The 23,730-nt window shown below is 37.9% G+C and overlaps 1 protein-coding gene across 1 annotated transcript in view; it reads right to left on the reverse strand.

The window, feature by feature from the left end:
- Nucleotides 1–2,801: 2,801 nt before the first annotated feature.
- Nucleotides 2,802–23,730, reverse strand: part of PKHD1L1 (PKHD1 like 1) — a 151,101-nt gene continuing 130,172 nt past the window's right edge. Inside the window, exons 71-78 of the mRNA XM_019750644.2 lie at nt 21,181–21,338; nt 18,898–19,039; nt 15,467–15,811; nt 11,896–12,047; nt 11,357–11,503; nt 10,871–11,024; nt 7,084–7,362; nt 2,802–3,009 (exon numbers count right to left, since the gene is read on the reverse strand). Coding sequence (XP_019606203.2) covers nt 2,999–3,009; nt 7,084–7,362; nt 10,871–11,024; nt 11,357–11,503; nt 11,896–12,047; nt 15,467–15,811; nt 18,898–19,039; nt 21,181–21,338 — 1,388 coding nt within the window. The 3' untranslated portion in view covers nt 2,802–2,998. The remainder of the gene's footprint in view (nt 3,010–7,083; nt 7,363–10,870; nt 11,025–11,356; nt 11,504–11,895; nt 12,048–15,466; nt 15,812–18,897; nt 19,040–21,180; nt 21,339–23,730) is intronic.

The following is a 23,730-nucleotide window of genomic DNA, read 5'->3' on the forward strand; positions in this document are numbered from 1 at the left end:
AGTAGTAGTTAAAATTGTAATTCATCTGGCATAAACAATTATAGGTATGTACTATAATAACTCTAGAAAATTTTACAAAAGCAGAGAGCCAGAAAACTAAAGAAGTTAAATCAGGAACTTTTTCACAAATATGTGGCTAAGAAGCAAAATTTTAGAAAATCCTTTTACTCTCAAGTGATTTGTATTATACAACTTCTTTAGTACCTGACACTAATTAAAAAAAAAAACAACTATGCAAAATCTTTAACAAAAAAATTTTTGAATGGATTGAATTAAAACTTGAGGTAAGGAAAATTACAGATGGTGATGGTCAATTCTGTGGCTTTCAGTGTTCTGATGTGAAGATTTTTGCATCTTTTCTAGATCCCAAATGTAAGAATTTGTTCTCTAGTTTCTGTAACTGCAGTTTGTGGAATTTAGTTGTCTAACAGAAAGGAAGTATCAGGAAATGGAAAGTAAACTAGATTTGCATTAGAAAACCCAAGTTTTAAGTTTCTTATCATGGAATGGGGGTGTGTTGGGTGTCTGTTCTCCTCCCCATTTTCCTAGTAGAGTTTCTCATCCCTCCAAGGTAGGAACAGAGAGAACTACGAAAGTCCCCAATTAACTAACTGGTGGTGTGGTCTAGTCAAGTATCAGTGCTCTCTGGACATGAAAGATGTTACCCACAGACCTCGTTGTCAGGGACCTCTTAAAATTGAGACTATTTCTATTCTAGCTGTTTGCTAGAACTTTACCTGTAGCCCTTAGACTTTCAGTGACACCCTCAAAGTTTCCTTTGCCTGCAATCTGCTTCCCTTCTAGGCATCCCTCCTGAGGTCTGAGGATAAGACCTCAGACTTCCTTTGCTAGGGAACTCTCTCTCCCACTCCTCTGTCTCTGTCACACACGCACACATAGCCCACATCCAGTGTGAGGGACACACTTGTACATTCTTTCCCCTACAAACTAGGGGATGCCGTTACTTCTTAAACTGCAGCCCTAGGCTTGGCTGCCACCGGCTGCTTCAGCCACCTGCTCTCTGATTAGGCAGTTAGGACTCCCACACCAATTACTTGCGCGCCCCAAACCTGCTAAGCTTTCCTTGGGGGCTAATTCAAGTCCTTTTCTGTTGACTGGGCATTGGTGTCTCGTACCTTCACTCTCTCCCCTTTGTGTGGGGGGCCTCCCAGCATAGCCATCTCAAAGGATTGCTCTTCAGAAACCCTTTGATCTACTCTTTTTAGACTACTTACTTAAAAAGTTTTAAATTTCTGTTTGGTACCTCCCTTTATAATTAGTCCTGGCCAAAACTTGTGTTTTAACATATGGTTAAAACTGCACCCCTAGGACCTACAGAATAAATCCAAGCCCCTCTGGGAACGTGGCACAGAAGACTACTCTCCTCCCCTTCCAGCCTTTCTTTACCTTTCCTCATGTCATATTACTGCACCAGTAACATCAGACCACTTGTTGATTTCCCTACACTCGATGCTTCATTCATCCACTAAACGGTGAATCAGCATCTCCTAGTACCAGACGTTTTGTTAGATGGCAGGAAAAATGCTGAGTAAGGGAGAGCCCCTACCTTGAAGAACTCGCTGTCTAGTGGTGTTTCAGCCTTCGTGCTCGACACCACACCTTCTGCTGGGACTTCTTCGCAATTCTCATGCTTTCTTCCTCCACATTCATCTCAGACGTCATCATCTTCTGGAAGCTGTCCCTCATCCATCTCTTTCCTCACAGGATGCTCTTCTATGCCCCTCGAGCACCCTACACTTCTCTCTCTCTCTCTCAACACCATATTATATCAGTATTTCCTATTTCAACTATTACTTCCCCAGCTACCCTCTAAACTCTTGGAAGGTAGAGACGGCGTCTTACTCTTTATAGTCTTCTCACCAGAGTGCCTGGTATCTAGTAAATGCTAAATAGATGTTTGTTTGATTGAATGAAATGCCAAATATATCCAAAGATGCTTAGATTCACCACCTGATACGTGTTTATAAGTTTTCTGTTAAGCAAGATCAACAATGACATGAGGTAAATATACTAGGTGATGGTATACAGAAGAAAAACGTCTGGACGTCACTGATTTCTCTCAGCTGTTTCTAATGCTTCCTGAGTGTCACTTGCCAGTAGGTAACTTTTGTGAGTACCACTCTACTTGCCCTGAACATGATTACAATGCCTTTATTGGGAGTGCTTCCTCCAAATTAAGCATGCCCTTTAGAATTTCCTGAGTAAAAAGTACAAATTTTATGGTGTGAGAGCTTGTGGTTAATTTAGCTACATTAAGCTGTGGCTTTTTTTGCATTCCCTAGTTTATCCTTTCAAAACTAAGTGTCTCTTCTGCTGTCGCCTGGGGTTGAGTGGCAGTTTTGAGTGGGAGGAAGGAGTAAGCATAGACAGTTTGGACTTGTTCAAAAAGCTTGTTCCAGACTGGCCAGTGTTTGGCAGGCTCAGAAATCCAGGACAACCCTAAATTCCCGGGATTACTGTGGATTTGAAAAACAGCAACTTAGTCTGAAAAAGGTCTAAAACAATCTCATTTCCCCCAAATCCTTAGAAATTAGAATGGCTTAGATCATTGGAAATCAGTCTCATGAATAGATAGAGGAAGTCAGATCCCTCAATACATACAAAAATTTAAAACACTTGCCCGCTGATTGATCTAAAGAGGGTACGTCATAACTAGACAAGCTCTTTCTACTATTTAAAGGATTCTATGATTTGCAGGTATAGCAACTTGGAGGTGGCATATCTGCTTCTAAATAAAAAATATCTAAAGGTTTTTTTAATGAAATAAGTACGTACACATATAAGGAATCGAAAGAAATTTATATTTTGAAGAAATTTGATTTTTTTATAATTAAAGCTAATTAATACAGTTTATATATTATAAAAATATTTTTAGCATACATTTTTGCTATAGACTTTTTCTTGTTGGGCAACAAAATAACTACTAAATGACCAGTTCTTATATATTTGTTTTCATCCTGTTCTTCAGAGCAGCACTTCAGTTGCTTCCTGGAAAGCAAAAAAACATACAAATATATTTTTTTAAAGTAGTAGTAACATAGAGTGTGACTTAAAATACGTTTTATTAATTTTAACTTGTCTAGTATGGTTAATAGGGCAAAAGTAGTGTGTGTAAAAATTAGTATTTCAAAGTTTACCAATTTAATGTGAAAATCAATAATGTACTCCTCTGTGGAGCAGTGGAGGGAGAATGGTGGTGTTTATACATTGTATTTTTCACATTCAATTTTTGTCATTTTATTTAGCGGAACTTCACGACTCTCTTAAAAGTAAAATATTATTAATTTAGAATGCAAAGTTATATTTAAAAAAAAACACGAGCATTTCATTTCATTAATGGTTGCAATAGTCTGAAAGTGTCCTCCCCAAATTCAAATGTTGAAAGCTTAATGCCCAATGTGATGGTATTTGGAGGTAGAGTATTTGGGAGGTGCTTAGGTCGGGAGGGTGGAGCCCTCATGAATGGGATTAGTGTCCTTATAAAAGAGTCCCCGCAGACTCCCTCCCTCTTCTACCAGGTGAGGATAGTGAGAAGTCTGTGACCCAGCAGTAGGCCTTCAGCTGACATTGCAGGTCCCCTGATCTCAGACTTCCTGCCTTCGGAATTGTGAGGGATAATTTCTGTTGTTTATAAGCCACCCAGTCTGTGGTGTTATATTGTTATATAACAGAAGCCCGAATGGATTAAGACAATGGTGTTTAAATCATCTTGTATCTTAATTAAAGAATGACAGATCATTTAGTAGCAAAGAAGAAGCTGTGAACTAACTTTGTTTTCTAGAAAAATGTCCTAAAAAATGCCAGGAACAATATCATTTACTAATGACATAAATATAGAATTTTTTTGAATTGCGTTAAATCCCAAAGTTGCCAGGAACAAGTAGGATGAAAGTCAATGAAGATAATTAGAAAATAATATATTGAATGAGGAAACAAACAGTATTTCATGAAACGGGAGGATTGGAAAGGTGGCACAAAATCTTCCATTTTGAGATTTGGACCTCTGGTATAATTCAATTTAACAACTGTAATTTAGCTTGGAACTTTTAGAAAGTTTTTTTCCTCTTTGCCTCCTCTCCAGCAAACCTTAATGACTGTTTCCCATACATTTACTATGCATACTAGATTTAAGGTTCCTATTTACTTAGGCCCAGTGCTGGCCCTGTGACTTGGGAGGGGTTTTGCAGCTGACTGGGATCCATGCCTCACTCCAATTTAAATTTACATAACATATGCAAGGTTGTGATAACCAGTTTAACTGTACCTTCTCCTTCCCCAACTGACAAAGCCAAGCCAACTCAATAGAAAACTCCACTACAGGCCAAAGCAATTTACATCCTGATTAGAAAATATAAAACTTGAGAAGAAACAAAGACTAGAGGCAGTAGTTTCCAGCAGACTCTGTCCAGTTGACCCTTCTCTTACTTTAATAAATCTTCCTTCTATATTTCTACCTGCCTCGTGAATTCTTTCATGGCCCACGAGCGAGCAGCCAAAACAGTATTTATACCTTACATTTTAATATTCTGAGAAGAAAGAAATGAACTTAAGCAATACCTGTCACACTATTATAAAATAGGCAACTGTTACTTTTATTAGAATTCTAGAGACAAGAAAACTGGCATAAAAATACAATACTTTGTGTGCTGGTTATATTGTCCCTCAGCTCCAAACCTACCCTGACATATTCAGCTATTAAAGACCAGGCCTGGGTCTCTTCAGACCATGCTTCTCCCTTGACAACTGGCTTCTAATTAGTTTCTGCCATAGGAGGGAAGAAAGGATTATTCCTTCCTATTTGATCACTGTTCCTGAAGCCCCAGCCGACCATTTGTTCTGCTACTCAGAACCAGCCTTGTTGTGTCCCTAGATGCTGCTTATTTATATTTAAATTTAAAATCTAGTCTTGGTTTTACTACTTGAAATACTTCAGAATATTTCTAAATTATTACCCAATCTCAAATTCTTCCTAAATCCTTTTTATAATTTTGATTCTTATTCAAACATAAGAATATAATTCAGACATTATCCGTCTGACATAAAGCAACAACAACAACAATATATATATATATATATATATATATATATATATATATATATATATGGTGTCTTATAATATGTATTATCTTTTTAATATCTGGAGATTTGTATTGTTTCTATGTAGATCAATACTGATGACTTTTTTTTAATCGTGAAATGTACATGACATAAAATTTTAACCATTTTTTTAAATTGGGCAGTTCAGTAGCATTATGTTCACATTGTTGTGCAACCAATCTCCAGAACTGTTTTCATCTTCCTAAATCGTATCAGTATTTCTTACATGATACTTTCATTTCATTAATCTGTCAGAAACTCTCCACCATGTCCCCATTAGATTAATTGTAAAGTGATTAATATCTGCCAATCAAAGCTCTTTATATTTGCCTATAATGTCCCTACTCAACATTTCCCCCTAAATCTGAGGGAAGGACTTATTCTCTATTTAACATTTAAAATCAATTAAACAACATTTTTAGCATCTATATTACATAAAACATGCAGTGTTATCTTCTAAGTGCTCACAATTTAGTGAGGAAGATAGATTTGCATATATCCGAGTTTAATACAAGTACACTACAGCAAGGGCTTTGATAATGGTATAAACAAAGCATAATTGGAGACCATGGGAAAGGAGAATGAAATGCATTGTAGAGTTTGGAAGCAAGGAATCCAGGAGGCTATTGTAACAGGTCAAATGAGAACTAAAAAGGTTGTAAGTGGAGCAGCGAGACTTTAAAGGAGGACTGATAGGAGACATTATGGATAGACATAGATGCCCCAGAGCACCTGAAGGGATGTGGAGGTTGAAGGAAAGGGAGAAGTCTTAAGAAGTCTCAGCCTGAGAGGTCAGAAACATGGCCCTGGCATTAAGACAGGGCTGCAGGAAGAGAAGTGAGTTTGGAAGGGAATGATGAGCAATTTCGTGCTGAATATGTATACTTGAAGATGTCTTTCTTCACTCCCACTCTTTCCTTTGCTCTTCTGGAGCACCTTTCCCTCCATTTCCACATCTTACTCATTTTTTAGAATCCCATCTGTAAAGTGCTGCTGATGGGGTGACATCAACAGTAGTCTCCAGTATTTCTGGCTCAGAGAGACCTCTTCCTCTTATTACTCTTCTGGTACTACTGTGTTTCCCCAAAAATACAGATCTAGCCAGACAAGCAGCTCTAACGCATCTTTTGGAGCATCTTATAAGACCAGGTCTTACATTATAGTAAAAGAAGACCGGGTCTTATATTAATTTTTCCTTCAAAAGACACATGAGAGCTGATGGTCTGGCTAGCTCTTATTTGTCTTATTTTTAGGGAAACACGGTAGTACTTTGATTTCCCTTTGTGAAACCACACTTCCATCATTCTCGGCGCCTTACTCCATGTGACCCAGGCCAGGCTCACTATTACACAGCACCCCGTAGCCACAGTGGTTAGTTCAAGAATGGGCATGTGACCCAAGCCAGGTCATGATAGAGCTTGAAGACTTTTGCTAGAAGTGTTGGGAAAGAGGTTTGCTCTTTAGCTGAGCTGGGACTTAGCTGCTGGGCTGGTAGAATGTAAACATGAAGACGCTAATGGCACCTTTGCCATCAGGGTTGGAGGTGTCTGCCTGGGAGGGAATCTACTACCAAGGAGAATGGAGACAAGAGATAGAGTGACACTGGTTCTGAACGAGTCCTTGGATCTAGTTGTGGCAGAAATCACATTACTTCTGAACTTCTCAGTTAACTTGACTGCCTAAAGCAGTTTGAGTGGAGCTTCTGCCCCTTGTAACTGAAGAAGAGTCTTGGCATTACGTGGACTTCTCTTTCCCCCATTCTGCTAGGCCACCACATAAAGGGAATAACATTTCCTGTAGGGTTCTCTTGTCTCTACCACTGAAGCCATTACTTCCTAATGGCTGAGACCATGTCTCTGTGTCCACAGAGGTGCCATGCACAAGTGTTGTGCACTGTCTTTACTTAGTACGCATTTACGTACGTGGAGACGTACATCATATATAAAAAAATAGAACTGTGCTTACCTAGATTTACGTTTAAAGTCAAAACTGCAGCCATAAATATTTCCAAGAGCAACACTCTTCCCATCAGACAGCTAATTAGTGTTGTTATCCGGGCAGCTGTGCCCGCAGCTGATGCTCTGCTGCTGCTACTGCTGCCGCTGCTGCTGCCACTGCTGCCACCACTGCTGCTGCCACTGGCACTGCCACTGCTGCTAGAGACAGACTGCGCTGGGAGGCTGAAAGGCCTGGATTCCACCCAAGCAACATCATCCAGGATAAATTCAATCTTATAGTTTTTTCCTAGAAAAAAATAAATCATCATAGTCTTTGACTTCCCTTTATTATTTGTTTTGTTTTCATACACTTCCGGTTGGGTTGTCATGGACTTAAAAATACCGTGTAATTCCTAACAAAGTATTTTCGGAAATTGAGTCAAATAAATTAGTGAAGTATAAACAAGTGAAGAGAGGGTCTCAGTTCGAAGAGTTCAATCTGCCACCAACTATGGGCAGGGGGACTCGGGGTAGATTTTCTTTCTGTAGCATCACTATCTGCTTCTTAGGGATTCCCTCCTAGTGCCCAGGACTGGATAGAGGCTGTTTGAAATGAGGGACAGTAGGGAAAGGAGATGCAGGTGAGGAATCTCTATTTGATCCTTGTATACTTGACTGAGGAGTGGAGAAGCCTCAGCCTTGGTTTGGGGAAGAGGGGATGGATACTGAACTTTTTATTTTGAAAATTTCAAACATCCAGAAGAGTTGAAAGAATAGTACAACAAACACTCATATGCCCTCCACTTAGATTTAACAATTTTTTAACTATTTCCCACATTTGCTCTAAGTCAGACGCTATTTTGGTGTGGCAAGATGGTGACCCTTCCTTCTTACCCCACGTACACAAGCTTAAGGAAACACCTGTTAGATCTCTTTGGAGAGTGGAACATAAAAACCTCATCCAAATGTTCTTTAATCCACATTTTAAATATTTCCACAGTTTTGAATGTGAGATAACCAATATATTTTTCCTTGACATAATTTCTTCTGGGACTACTGCTATCATTAATGGTTACCACACAGAACAGAGTTTGCAATACTTGTACAATCCTGAAGTTTTTGTTTCTCTGGTTTATGTTTTCTGTTACCTTTTTCTAAAAAAAAAAAAGTCACTTGTTTTTATTCTTCCTTTCTTTTTCAGGGAGTGAATTTAATTAGATCTTGACCACACTGTGTTTTCACAAACAATAGAAATGTGTTCTATAACTTTCAAAATGGATGGGCGTTGCTCTATAGACTTTTCTACCACTGTTACCATCCATGACAATGGTGTATTTCATTCTTTCCTTTTGACTCTGAAAAAAACTGAATTTTTATGGCAGGTGTATTTTTTTTTTAATGATTTCGATGTGTAAAGAATTTAGGTTTTTGTTTTTTCTCCTTCAGTTCTGTTGAGGAAGCCTAAGCCAGCTGAGGAGAACTGAAGAACCCAGACAAAATCCAGAATCCAGGCCCAGGACTCCAAGAAGCCATCCCAGCTGAAGCTTCAGACATCCTGGAGCAGAGATGTGCATCCTGCCCAAATCCCCAACCCACCTTATTGTGAGCAGATGAAATGGTTATTGTTTTAAGTCATTAGATTTGGGGCTGACTTGTTATGTAGTAACAGAAATTGAAACAAACACTATAGATCACATAGGTTGATAGATAAACATGTTTCAAATGTTATTATCCATTAGTAATACTGTTTTTATCCAGGTTACTCGAAGATGCAATCTCCGCTGTTTATTTTCTTCTTGTCTTACTCTTTTCTCACCTAATTCTCACATCCCATTTTCTGTGTTAGAAACCACAACACATACACAGGTGGCCCCGCTTTGCCCTTTACTGAGCTATAAGTAGAAGAGTGCTTGGCTGCCACGCTGTCAGGTACAGTCTAATCTGCAAGGGGATTTCCCACAATGCAGCAATCGTGGGGGGACCTACAAGAAAGTGTTATAAGAAAGATGCTTCGTTAATTTTCTCACATGTGATTTGTTACTATTACAATCTTACAGTGGTTAATCTGAGAACTGGATAAGTGACCTAAAGATAGTGAAGAGATGACTATACTTGACCTCCCTTACTATACACAACCAGGGAAATGAGACCCTACACTTGGTGGAGAAAAAAAAAAAAGCAAGACAGAGGCAGACAAATAGAAAGTCAGAAATACACAAACAAACAAATAAATAAATTAGAAGCAATGGCTCTTCTGCATAGACACTCTGAGGAAAGTTTTGAACTTTGGAAGAAAAGTTACTGTACAAAAGGAGTACTATTTTATTATCACAATAAAATGTCAGAACCTCTATTATTACTTCAGCATTCCTGTGATTCTGGTTACTTGGAATGGAACACTGCTATTTGGAAGTCGTAGTTTGAAGACCTTGGTCTCCAGGATGGGTCTTTGCCACTGGGTACCTCTTGGGTCCTCCTCCATGGGGAGGTGGACAACCTTCTCTTCAGGCAGAATTCTTGTCTGGTGCCTCATGTCCCTTAAAAGGGTCCTAGTCCGACCACCATTTAGCTTGACTGTTAAAGAATACAGCTGTGCCCTTAACCAGCAAGCGTGTTGGATACTCTGGGTACTTGTCCATGGGTACAATGTCGAACTTTTTGCCATCTGAGTCTCATAGGACAGTAGGCTGAGATATTGGAGCCCAGCTGGCAGACCAAACTGTCTGGAATAGATAGAGCTTCAACAAGGCATGCGAAAGCAAAAATGAGGGGAAAAATTCTTCTGGAATGATTTTAGTTTTTGATATTTAGTTACTATGAAAAAAAATCTGACTCATGTTGGCATTTCTGTTACTTGTTTTACTCTTTATTTTGACTTTTATTCTAACCGTTAATGTGTACATGTGTGTGTTTGAGAAAACAGTGGTAAGAAATAGGAAGTGCCACTATGACACTCTTCATCAGTGAGGGCCTATACAGATCTTAAAAGGCCCCAGATTAAGATAAACTGATTAATGGAGGCCTAGATCAAGGATAAGCAGTTTATCCATTTCACTCTTTTAGATACTATATAATCGATCACCAAGGGAGATGTTTTTTGGACATACCCTTTGGCCTTAGTAGAAAGACTTTTACCAGTTGGAGTTACACCATCACCCCATGTGGAGATAACATAAGAAACATCACTATGGAGGATATAACTGTATTTACTGTAACAATGTTGAAAATGTCACTTAATTCATTGGATCTACTATATGAGGACTCACAGGGGACTGGTTCTGATCTCAGAGCAAATTACAATTCTCCACAGCAGCTGGTTTATCGTGATGGGCACTGTGAATCATGAGAATACTTATGTTTTCTCCTTTGCATTGGCTTCTAGAGATGCTAGGAACCACTTTCCAGACCAACTCTGAATTCCTGCATGGGACATTAAAATGATGCGAGCCTATCTTACCCTTTCTTTTCTTTAATTTGAAAATGTATATAATAATTTTTCTTATTATAAATGTAATCACACATATTTAGTGAAAATTTGGAAAAATACACAAATATGAATCATGATGTAATTTTGATGCATATCCTCAAATTACCTGTTTTAATTTCTTTAATTGCTTATTTTAATTTCTATTTTGTTTTGCATATTAAATATATTTTTGTAAGCTAGACTGCATGTTTTCTGAAATAAGGTATAGTACACTCATAGGAATCTGATTTCTATAATTTATTGACCAGAGTATTACAGAATGCTTCGTTCAATTGTAATTGTCCCTATTTATCGGTATATATGTGAGGATCCAGAACAGTGTACTCACCTGTTCTAAGAAGCGTAAGGTCCGTGTAGTTGGCCCAACAGCTTCTAAATGGAATTGTTGTATTTCCACTAAGACCACTGATTTGGTGATTATTAGAGTCCTTTAGTATGGCCGTCAAAGTCAGTGAAGTAATCCCAACTGATACACAATTATCCTAAAGAAAAAATCGTAGAGAGTTCTAATTGTCCTGTCCCCATGCTTCTTTTTTTAAGATATGTGAAATTTTATTTTTGAAAATGCCTCATTACAAATTTAAAATCTGCAGAAGTCCTTTTCCTGAACAAAGAGTTCACAAATATGGGCACTGGAGCAAGTTCATGGAAAAGGAACAGTTTTAAAACAGTAACAGACGCTATCCATACATATTAGTCCACCTTCCAAGGGGCAGTGCAATCCTCAGGTTACCTGGATCAGTGAGACTGGCTCACCCTCTGGCATTTATAGCTTAGTCCTTTCGCTCACATAAAGCTTTGAGGTATAACTTACATCAGAATCTACTGCCTTTACTGAAGGCTGCTGAGAAAATGGCTGTCCTAGCTGTGCTGCCACCGGCTGAGTGATCACTGAGAGCGAGGACACAAAGGCCACGTGATGAACAGGAAATGCAAACCTTTCCACAGGTTGGGAAGTCACCTGTAAACGGTCATGAGGTGATGAAGTGGTTTTCACATGATAAACGACATTCAGTAACAGGCTCATTTCAGGCAGGCTAAGTATAATGGTCCTTGTTTGTTTAAAAATACGTTCAATAGGTGCAACTATTATTACAATATTTCCTCTAGATCAAATTCATGAAGCACGGTTATAAATATTCAAAGGGAAGCACATTTTATTCCAAGAAGTAATTTTTTAGATACGCTTCTTTTTCAACTACTTGATCATTTTAGTGATACCATAAAAATTGGCCAATAATAAATTAGAAAGACATGCCCTCTAAATGACTGTCATGAAATACAGTTAAAATAAGAAATAAGCATCAATGTATCAAATAGTTAAAATGCATTTTTCTACTTGCATTTTCTTACCTTAATCCAGCCAGAATCACTTGGGCTGGGGATAGGATTAGTAATAGACATGGAAGAGATATTCAATTCAAGGATACTACTGGTTTTTCCTAAAATTACAGCTTGTCCAAGAGAAGCAGTGATTTCTTGGAGTTCAGATAATTGCATCTGACCTACAGGGAGACAGTATTATGACATATGGATTATAAGAATATAAAATTGTGAGAACAAGTGATAGTTTTTCACTTACGTTTATGTTTGTGCTGCTCTACTCACATTATACAATTTTACAGCTTTCTAACTGTACATGACCTAAACATGACAAATCATATTAATGATGTCAGGAAAATTAAGAACTCAGTAGAATATGTTTTTAAGATGGAATGAAAGAATAAAACAAGGGCAAATAAAAAATACAAGAACAATGAATGAAAGCTTAGTGAGAAAATCTGTCTCAAGTTAATACTTCCCCATGTCATTCTTTGTTTAAAAGTGAAGCAATATCATGCATGTCTGTCATCACATATCATTTTTTAAAAAATAGAGTGTTGTTTGGACACGGAAGAATAATTGGCATCATCAAATTTACAGTGTGTATATTTACCAGTTATTAAATTTGTTAAATTACTAACAAATGGTTACTTGCTCTGGGCATTTATGACTTTCAAGGTTATTTTTAACACTGCAGGTAGTTTCTGTTCTCTTTCTAGCTTGGCAGGTCTTCTTAAATCTACTATCCCCATAATGCTCCTTATCTTATGAAATGGCACCTCAACTCCTTCAGAATCCTGGAACTTTTGCTTGATCCCTTCTTCTACTTCCCCCTTCACCTCTCCCTCATACTATATAGTCAATTACCAATTTCTAAATCTATCTGTCCCCACTGTCAAAATCCCAGTGAAAGCCATCATCAGTGGACTTACTAAAAGAGCTTTAAACTGGCTTTCTTATATCTATCTTTTCCCCTTTCACTCCATTCTATACACTGTAGTCAGTGTGATCTTTGAAACCCAATGGTAACCAGAAGAATGTTTTGGTGTAGTGCAGGTGTTGCCAGCCCCTTGTTCCTAGATATCCAGCATCTGCCACATCCAGAGTCCTGCCTTGAGGACTCCGATCACTGAGTTTCTTCCATTAAGGCTCGGGAAGAAGGAAGCAATGTCCTAGGGCAGCGGGTCTCACACGACATTTTGAAAATCACAGTCTTAGGGAATTTCAGTTCCTATTTAAAAGGTCTCTTTTGATTGACTCAGACTCTTCTAGATGAATGCTCAGTCTTCCAGATTCCTCCCTCTCCCCCCACTTCCTCTACGTACTCTTCTCCAAGACGTCTTCCCAGGTCTGAGGGCTCATGTGACCGAATGGTAGCAGCACAAGGAGTCTCCGTGTCCATACACTACTACTACCACCTGTCCTCACTTGCTTCCGGTCCAGTAGTCGGTCTGACCTGGCCTGCACTGTTAATAGGTACTCTGACCATTTGACCCATGAAGGAGTCCATTCTGTTGATGCCACCTAGAAACCAAAGACCTTCACTTGAAGAGCTCTCATTCCTGACCTCAGGACTCTGCTTATCCAGAGGTCCCCTCAGTACTTACATACCCCTTTCTCGGACACCTGGGAACTTCTGGGTATCCCAACACTGTGTGAAGGTTGTGGAGAGCCAGCAGTACTATTACATGCACATCTTTTTGTCACTTCCCTATATTTTGCTGCGCTATCACTCCATGACAAGTTGTAGGCTTTCCTTGAGACTTGAAACCCTACCCCAGTTTAGGTCTGGGAAACATGCCATGGGTCTGTCCCTCTCCCCACCCTTATCTCAATGTTCTGAGGCTATTATACCAAACTGGATAAATCTGACTAACAAGATAGAACTGCTTTAAGGGGATGGGCTGGGAAGAATTGTGTGTGAGGAAATTTAGATCACGTTTAAGAAGTACATTTTAGTTTCTTTGGCTATCTGGTTACAACTCAAACCTGTGCTTCCTGTTTCTTTCAACAAAGAGAGTTTGATCAACACGTCCCTCCACTCATGCATGCCTCTCCACAGACTTAGCCCACAGGGGAAGAACCTTCTGCCTGCCCCACTGGTAGAATTCCAGAAGGGCAATATGGTACACAGAGAGCGTCACCCCTAAACAAACCTCCTGGGGAAAATGAATGATGACCCCTAGTGGCAGAGGTGAGAATGTCACCCAGTACCCAGGTTTACACATGAAGAGAGCCAGGGAGTTTAATGAAAAAGGTGGGGACAGATAGGGCAGATATGGATTTTCTGAGTCTGAAATTTATGCAAGTTAGAAGCTTTCTTTAAAAAGAAGAATGCAGAAAAATTATACTTTTACAACATTCAATGATCTGACCACTTTGTTAAATGGACCCTTCTCCCAGGGCCTTGAAAGTTAAAGCACCTCCTGGGACTTGTACAAGTGAAGGCCCTTTAGGCTTCACCAGCTGGATAGTGATCCTCCTCTGACAAACCTAGATCTCGTCTTCCTAGAGAGGGAAAGCCTAGGTGAGAGTACTTGTGCTTTGAGCACTGGAGACAATATAATGGTTGGGAATTAGCATGTTGGGATTAGCAGCAGGAGACTTGGAAAGTTCAGTTGTACCTCAAGAGAGGCTTGTGCAGAGCACAGACCATCCATATTGCAGCAGAGACTATGAAGACGAGGGCATACTATGAGGGCCTGAGGTCAGGAAAGCCCCCTTGGTGTTCACATACCAACTTGAACAGAGAGGAAGCACTGAACGTTAGGCGAAGGACTGAATATTCACTCAAATGCCCCAAAGGAGTCACCCTAAGGAAATATTTAAACCAGCAAAGACACCTGTTATGGAACAGTGAGCTGATTTTTATCTGATACCTAGAAAATGAGGGTATGAAGAGTGAGGGACAGAGAAAGGGGTGAAGGTTGGTGAGGCTGATTAGATCAGTCATAGGAAGCAGAACTAGAACGTATTCTTGCATATTTGCATGTGTTAGGGTAAATCTGTTACTTTACTACAGAAATCTAACCCACCACTCCAGTGCTCAGAATCTCCAAGGTTCAATTCTTTTTCCTCAGGAAAACATCCCCTGTCCTTCTTTGGCTTACAAAGAGGAGAGCTGTTGGTTTCCCATGACCTGGCACCTGCTGACCTTCAACCTCATCTCCAGCAGCTTGCCCTTCCTGGCTCCTTTTACTGCAGACACATTGGACTTTTTCTAGTTCTTCTCATCCACCAAACTCTCACCAACTGTTTCCTCAGCATCGGACATCCCTACCTCCATCTGTCCATTGACTGACTCTTTTCATGCGTAATTTCTCAGCTATAAGGTCACTTCTTTCATATTAGGTCAAATCCTTTTGTTGAATTTATTAATGGTTACAATAATAAAACAGAGGCTAAAGTTCCTTCACAATTCCAAAATGCATTGGGATTATAGGAGTAGAGCAGAGAGAAAGGTCTGTAGGCCCTTACAGGGTTCAGGATGTGGGGTGGGTGGGATTTTCTGGAGGCCTGGCTTACTAGGCCCTGATGGGGTTGTTTGCGGATGTGAATTTGATAATTACATTCCTCTATCTCAAATACCTATTTTTCATACCTGTGGTGTCATTGCTTATGAACTGACGGGGAGGATCTGCAATCTCCAATTCAACTGTGAGTCCCACGGATCTCTTCTTCCGCAGACTCTCCCTTCTTATTACTTTGCTGACACGGATTTTGTCACTTGGTATCTTTAGGAACAAGGCAAGATTTCTAACCAGATTGTGAGAGCTATAAAAGTCATCTTCTGTGACAGCAGGTAATTGGAAAGAAACAAATATGACTGCAGTGGTGTGGATTTCAACAGGTATAGTTCCTTTAACCAAAAGGTAAAGCATTTGGTAGGTTCTATCAAAGTAGTTTTCACCAAGGACTGTGGAATTCAGGTTAGGAAGGAATTGCTCTATGAAGGAAAAAAGCCAAAACAGCACAGTTAAACATATTTATATGATAACAATTACCATGTAGTATTTAATATTTGTTTAAATTTAGGAAATTCTGAAAAAGTTCAACATTATCATTCTTTCATAAGAGGGTATGAATATTGATCAAATATATGGTGATGGAAGGAGAACTGACTCTGGGTGGTGAACACACAATGTGATACATAGATGATATTTTACAGAATTGTACACCTGAAATCTATGTAACCTTGCTAACAGTTCTCACCCCAATAAACTTTAATTAAAAAAAAAGTATGAATATTAAAAATAAAAACACTTGTAGAACTGACAAGCAAAATTAAAGTCAATCACTTAAATAATGCCATAAATACATTAATAATCATTATACATGAATTTTTTTTTAAAAAATTGTAAAGAAATTAATTTAAGAAGAAATTAATTTAATTTAAAATAGTCATTATACACTAAACTTATTTAAAAAAATACTGTAGACACAGTACACATGAAATCTAAGTAACTTATATTGTGCTTGTAATACTTTTTTCATATTAGGAATTTTAAAGCCTTGACCGAAGGCATTTGGTAATTTAAAAATGTAAATTTAACTTTATAGTCATCTAGTTTATGCAGTGTTATATACCAAATCTCGAGGAGCTTTTACAATTCAGTACTTCTAGTTTTACCAAGGACAAAATTATGTAATACAAATGACGTACATATTAAAACATCCCAGAAGGATCTTACACCAATGAAACAGGTTTACATTTCAGCCTGAAAAATCTTTGGTTCATGCAAAACAAGTTCTACTAGGGAAATAAATTTTGTAAAAGTGATTGGGATCATTACATATATATATATATATATATATAATGAATGAATGTGTGTGTGTGTATATATATATATGATTTTTAAAGCAGAGTATCAACAATGTCTCAAAGGTAACATATCCACTATCACACATTAATCCCTGACGAAGGCTGAGCTGTATAATAGTACTGGAATGAGACATGTAGCTTCTTACCACATTTCATAGTGAAACTTACCAAGAAAAAAAAGTAAAATTTTAGAAAGAAGAAGGCATTTCCTATGAATGTAATGGACATTTATAGCAATGGCATTAAGAAGCCATTTCATTATTACTGCATATTTAATACCTTCGAGGATAAATTCTGGATGCATTTTGGTTTAAACATTCTGTGAATCTGAAGAATGTGCTTTTGTATTATAAATTGAAACTGCTCTCAAGCTACTGCTAGAAGTGCATATGCTATTTATCCTACATAACTTTCTCATGTCTTCACAGTAATGGAAGGAAGCAGAGACACAGAAAATAATAAAACACTTTGAGTAATCTAAAAAATATGTATGGATTCATAATACAGGGCTGTCATTTTATATCCCAAGTGCCAAGGCAAAATGTCCATTTACAAGCAATGTTATTTCATGAGGAAAAAAATCTATAAGAGGGCCTTGGTACTTTTTCATCCCTTCAACATCTATACAACCAATTCCCTGTATTAAATTCTGCCTGTCGAGGTATTATGGTTTCTACTTTCCTGATTTAAATGTACTTGTTAAAAAAGTGTTGTTTGAAAAAAAGAGTTAAAATTTATGAAAATTAAGCTGTAAATATGTGCAGTCATTTGTATAATACGATACAAATGATATAAAAAATATGTAAAAAATGATAACCCTGATTCAGTCTATTAGGAGGAAATCTAGCATAACGGTTAAGTGCATGCGTTCTAGAGCTAGAGTCTGAGTTCAAATCCTTGCTGTGCCCTTGCCAGCTTTGATATTGCTATGGACTGAATTGTGTCCCCCCGGCCCCCCAAATTCATGTCTTGGAGCCCTAACCCCCAATGTAAGAGTGGCCTTTGAGAGGTAATTAGGTTTAGATGAAGTTATAAGGGTGGGGACTTCATGATGGATTGATGCCCTTATAGAGAGCTTGTGCATGGGCTCTCTCTCTCTCTCTCTCTCTCTCTCTCTCTCTCTCTCTTTTTCTCTCTCTCTCAAGAAAGACACAGTGAGAAGGAAGCCACCTGCAAGCCAGGAGGAAAGCTCTCACGAGACCTCATCCATACTGGCACCCTGATCTTGTGCTAGCAGCCTCCAGAAGGGTGAGAAAATAAATTTCTGTTTTTAAGCCACTGAGTTTATGGTATTTTGCCATGGCAGCTTGAGCTAAGATAGAGACCTTGGCAAATTATTTTACCTCTTTATTTCTCTGTTTACTCATCTGAGCCTATCTAACAGGGTTATTATTGGGATATAGTAATAATGAGTAATTATAGAAAAAGCACTTGCAGTAGAACAGTGCCTGCCTGGTACATAGTAATGTCTCTGGAAACATCAGTTATTCCTATTATTAGTAGCAATAGGACTTTCTCCATAGACGGTAATGAATATGGGCTATCCATTCATACTCTCACATCTAGCTTATATTACGATCCACAGCACACATTTATGTAATTGTTAGCCAAAATTATGGGGCACATCGAAAATGATAAGTAGCACATGTGGAATGGAATGTATTGACCTTATTAGTACCCAGTTTAACAAAAATACTTCAATGAGTAGTTAAATCCTAGTTTTGCAAATATTACTAAATGGGTAAGTTTAGCCTCTTACATATATTTCATTTACATCCAGAGTTTATTACATTTACTTCATGGTATTGATGTTACATTAGCTCTCTTGGCAATACTTTGGTGACTGCCAATTGATTTAGGCTCTGATCTCTATGAAATAGAGGTAAAGCAGAGATAGAATAAAAATTCTAAGCAAAATTTCTTGTGTACAGAGAAATAACTGAACTAAATGTACAGAGTGAAAATGTTTCCAGGGGCAAAGGAATGTCCATCACACACAAAAAACTTTTATCTGTGTATATGCAGAAAGATAAGAGTTCCATCAGGAGTCATCTTCAAAGACAAGTTATAATGAAAACATCTTAATATTTCGTGGACTGTGGCTGAAAACTATTTTCTCCTGCATTCATCAAGGGCTAAGGAAGTAAAAATATCATGAAACATTACAAAGAATTTTATACGTAATTAAGTACACATACAGTGTGTATTACCTTTTTCTGAGTACAGGTGTCTGTTAAGTTCACAGTGTTTCTGTTGGGAGTTCCACACTGTATTTTTGGGGCAGACCAATGTATTGTTCACATAGACATCCAAGCGCTGAAGTGTGGAAAAAAAAATTCCTACCAGAACTGCCTGTTAAAAATAAACAACATTTTGTTGTCTTACGGGAACGATGAAACAGAATATTTAGAATTTAGCACTTTAAAAAAGTCTTCCAACTATAAATACCTCCTGTAAAATATTAAATCTAAGTTTTATGGATTTAGGATAAATGTTGAACTAAAATTTTTAAATGGACTTGCATTCAACCATTCATACTGTTGTTACAACTTAACTCTTAGTTGTTAATTCTCAGTAGAAAAGTATAATGTAAGAAAAATTATTAGAGGAGAATCTCTAAATTAAAGAAAGGGTTCCTTTAAAAGATAACAGAGTTCAAAACAAACTCTCAACTCCAGGGGCAGGGGAAATGGGAACTTAGCAGTGCTCTGTATAAGGTAACCACACAAAAGTAGCTAGTTAATGTTGAAAAAAATGCTCGAGAAAACTTTGGTAGTAAGACTAATAAAAATCACTCAAAATTACTATCCTCTCTGATTCAATTTTGTTCACTTTTCATGTTTCTATTCCTCACATTTTATGCTATCAGATATATTCATAAAGTAAGGAGACTGACTGGTTTTTGCAAGGGCAGGGACAAATTAATAAGGAATCTAATAAGCTATGCATAGTTTTGGAATCTTCTTCTGAGATTGTCTACAGAGGCTCAAAATATTAAGAGTCACATTACTTTGTAGTTACATTCTTATTTTTAAAATTAAAAATATTTTCTTTCATTCAAAAATTGAGTGCCTATCTGACCCAGGCACTACTAATCTAGGAGCTCGCAAATGTCCCTGCCCTGTTTGAGCTTACATTCTAGAGTGAGGAGAGAGACAATAAATAATAGAAATAATAAAAAGTAAACTATAAAGCATGTTAGAAAGTGATAAGTGCTATGGAAAAAAAGAAAAGGGAGATCAGAGTATGAGTAATTGGGTAAGCCCAGAGGGGAGGGCTGGTCAGGGTAGGTCTATTGAGAAAATGGCAGTTGAAGAGATGGGAAAGTTAGCCTGTAGGGTAGAATGTTCCAAGCAGAGTCAACATCTGAAACACAGGCCCAGATGATAGCATGTCTGGTGTGTTGAGGAACAGTATGGAGCCCAGTGTGGCTGGACGAGCAGAAATCAGAGAACTAAGTGATGGGTAGATTCTCATACAGCCTTGTAGGCCCTTGTGAGGACCCTGCCTCTTGTACAAAGACCATGGGGGAAATTATTTCAGGGTTTGGCGCAGAGGGGGTGACCTAATCTGACTTATATTTTGAAGGTATCTCTGTGGCTAAGGAGGTGAGAATCGACAGTAAAGGGGGGGGAAGCTAGAGCAGGAGGAGGAGTTGGAAGGCAATGCCTTAATGTTGGCTCAAACTGGATGGTAACCGTGGATATAGTGAGAAGTAGTCAGATCCTTGATATTTTGAATGGAGACTCAACAGGATTTGCAGAATTATTGGACAGGATTGTGAAAAAACAAGAGAAGAATCAAGAATGGTTCCAACTGAAAGGTCAGGATTGCTGTCCCCTGAAAAGGGGCCGATGTCTCCCTTTGTTACTTCTCTCTGCTTCATCTCATTAGCATTGTTTCTTCAGATTCCTAATACTCTGAGACTTGCAGGTCTCACACTCTTAGAAAAGAAAACCAAAGTTATGGGACTACTGCCATGCCTTATACTCTTTTCCACTGACATAGTACATATAAAGGTACTCATCCCAGCTGAGTTCAGTTTATAGCAAAGGCTATTACTGAAGATATTTTAGTTAACATGCTGTGATCTCTGCAGTAAATTCAAAAGGTATATTTTTGACATATATAAATAATAGCAGCAAGGAAGAATAAATATATAATTCCAGTGACCAGTTTTGGATGTGCACTCTTTTTATGTAAAAATTCAGGTTTGTTTGCAAATCACACAAATCATAGGACTCACTGCCATGCCTTATATATGAATCAAGTGCATATGGGGAAGAGGTGGCTGGGACTCATATGTGCTCTCAGGCTGATGAAAACGGCCTAGACTAATAGTAGTTTCAGTAGAACCCGATGATCCTTGCAAATGAGCTGTAAGGCTGATGGTGTTCAAAAGAACAGGGGAGGAGACAAAGTCCTTAGCAGATAGAAATATGTGCAAGTAATCAACGGCAATAACGGAAGAAATTATTTCTGTCTTGCCTCACCTTGTCATGCTCAGTGTTAAGCAACATCAGCCGGAGATTCTGAGGACTGGTACCAGTGAAGTAAACTTCGTAAGATTTGTTCAGAGCCACAATGCTATGAAACAGGGACAGTCTTCTCTGGCATGTGTATCCAGCACACCAGCCATGGTCCTGTGGGCCTAAATCCACATACAATGAAAACTCATGTTCCCTATGATGAATATTATTAGTGCAAAGTCTGGAGAATAACTGTATTAAAAGTAAATTGCAGTGATCAAGTTCAGCATCTACATCCATTATTTATCCACCCATCGATCCCATGATCTAAGCTATGTCTCAAATCTTGGCTTAAAAAAGGAAGGCAGGGAAGCAACTTGTCCCTATTACCCTTACTTTCACCTTGCCCAGACCAAGAAGGGTGAATAAATGTGCTGAGGCTTTGTATTGGAAGGTCACTGAGAGAAATGGCAGATTTGCATGTTCTCCACTTTAATAGTCATGTTTGAGCTCAGGTCAAATGATAAGGAAGAAAATGCCTGATGCTTTCTTCCATTTATCAAATGGGAGTTTGGGTGGGAAACCAACTTTCTCAGACTCTGCTGAGAAATTAATTAACAGAATTAATTTTTTTTTTTTAAATAGAGCCTGTATTGTACCTTGAAACATGGACATTTCTATGTCCGAACCATTGATTCATTAAGTCTTTCTTTCACTCATTCGTGTGTTCATCAGCTAATCTATAAGTTCACCAAACTCTTCAGTTTGTTTTTTATTGTCTTTAATCTTTCTCTGCTGTTATTTTAATAAATTTTTGTTAAAGATTGTGATTATCGGTACTGTTAGAAGGTCAACATCATGAATGCAGTGAAGCAGTCTGAGAAATAACACCCAATAAACCCTCTCAAAAGCCAAAAGGTAGTGGACAGTGGACACTTTTCCACCTGAATCCAGACATTTCCAGAAGAGATATAACATGACTTTTATAGCAAACTTCTCTATCTCACTTCAGTATTAAGTGGCTGGGATTATACATATATAAAACATAGAGTGAGATATGGAATGTTGAATTTTCTTTACACATTTTATCCATTAGCTTTGTTCAATTTCCTGGTTTACTTGAAATTATTATTAATATTTATAACGAACTTCAATCAAATTTTAAATCAATATAAACTTCTGAAGCTCAAGTAGAACCTTAAACTTTCCCTTAGTATCCAAAATATAAATCCTACCTTTAAATAAACCGGTTTGTGGGTTTTGAAAACAAACAGAAATTTCTGTGTATAAAATGAAAAAATTTAGAGTGATAAAAGCCACCTAGTATAGGGCATTCCCAAGTTTCAACGATTCTTTTAACACCGCAATGATTTTTGCAATGCTACTATCATTTACTTAAGACTTCTCTTTAAATTCACAGTCCTTTTTTAAAATTTAAATTTGTTTTAAAGAGAAATTTCATGTCATTATTGCAAACGGAAAACTTGTACGGCCTTTCAGAAAAGGAAAACGTAACAATAAATGGAATGAAATCTTTTTCCACCATATAAAACAATTTAAAATCATCTCCATTATTCAATGACTGGATAAAATTCTTCCCACAATCTCTGCTTTATAAGGCAGCATTTCAAATGGGGGTGATTGCATATTGGAGCAAGATAAGTGGGGAGAACTTAAAAATCACGTGACTCTGGGACCTCATCCCCACCCCGATTTAGCTCATTCTATTGTCTTTAACACATTTTTTTTTAAATGATTATTTTTGTGGGGGTATATAAGCTGTTTTGTTGAATCTCAGAATATGTTAATACATGTTATGACACGGCGAGGGCACAGAAATCTTTCTGATCCAGGTCATGTGCCCCTTCATACTTGAAAGACCTTTAAGCCTTCTTAGGGAGGAATGTTTGAGGCCTCAGTGCTATTTCAGGGTTATATAATGAGTCCCTGACCTATGTTTTCAGTAGCTTTTAGAAGTTCATCTTATTCACTGAAAAAATCCTAGACTCCTAAGTTGATCTGAATTCTTATGGAGACTTTGCCTCCCCTCTGTATTAGTGCAACCATGACCAGAAGGTAAGGAACCTAGACTCTGGATCTTGAGATATTCTCGACCAAGAAATCAAGAATGAAAATAGAACAAAACACATTGTTTTCAAGATTAAGCCTTTTAAGGATTCATGAAAATGAAAAATGAGTAGGCCAAGAATACTTGTTCTCAACTATTCCAAATATTACCAGTTTTTTAACTTATGGAAGGCAAATTGTCTTTTTGGAGACACAAGGCTAATTTTTTCTTCAAAAAGGAAACCTTATCATTATAGGTATGGAGATCACTCAAGAAATAGCTTTCTTCCCCTTCTTCTTATTCTAATGATCAATTTGGAATAACTGTCCTAGTTTTCTAATATGGAAACTGCTAAAGAGTCAAGCATTTCTCTTACACATAGATCTTCCTTACAAATGGGAGGCAAAGAAGTCCTACTGTTTGCTGGTTTTATGTGATAAATAATTGATGAGATGTTTCCATGCAGGTAATAAATAGCGAACGCTTTGAGTAACGCTAGTTTTTTG

This window comes from Rhinolophus sinicus, linkage group LG12 (assembly GCF_036562045.2).
Source record: "Rhinolophus sinicus isolate RSC01 linkage group LG12, ASM3656204v1, whole genome shotgun sequence".
Lineage (NCBI taxonomy): Eukaryota > Metazoa > Chordata > Mammalia > Chiroptera > Rhinolophidae > Rhinolophus > Rhinolophus sinicus.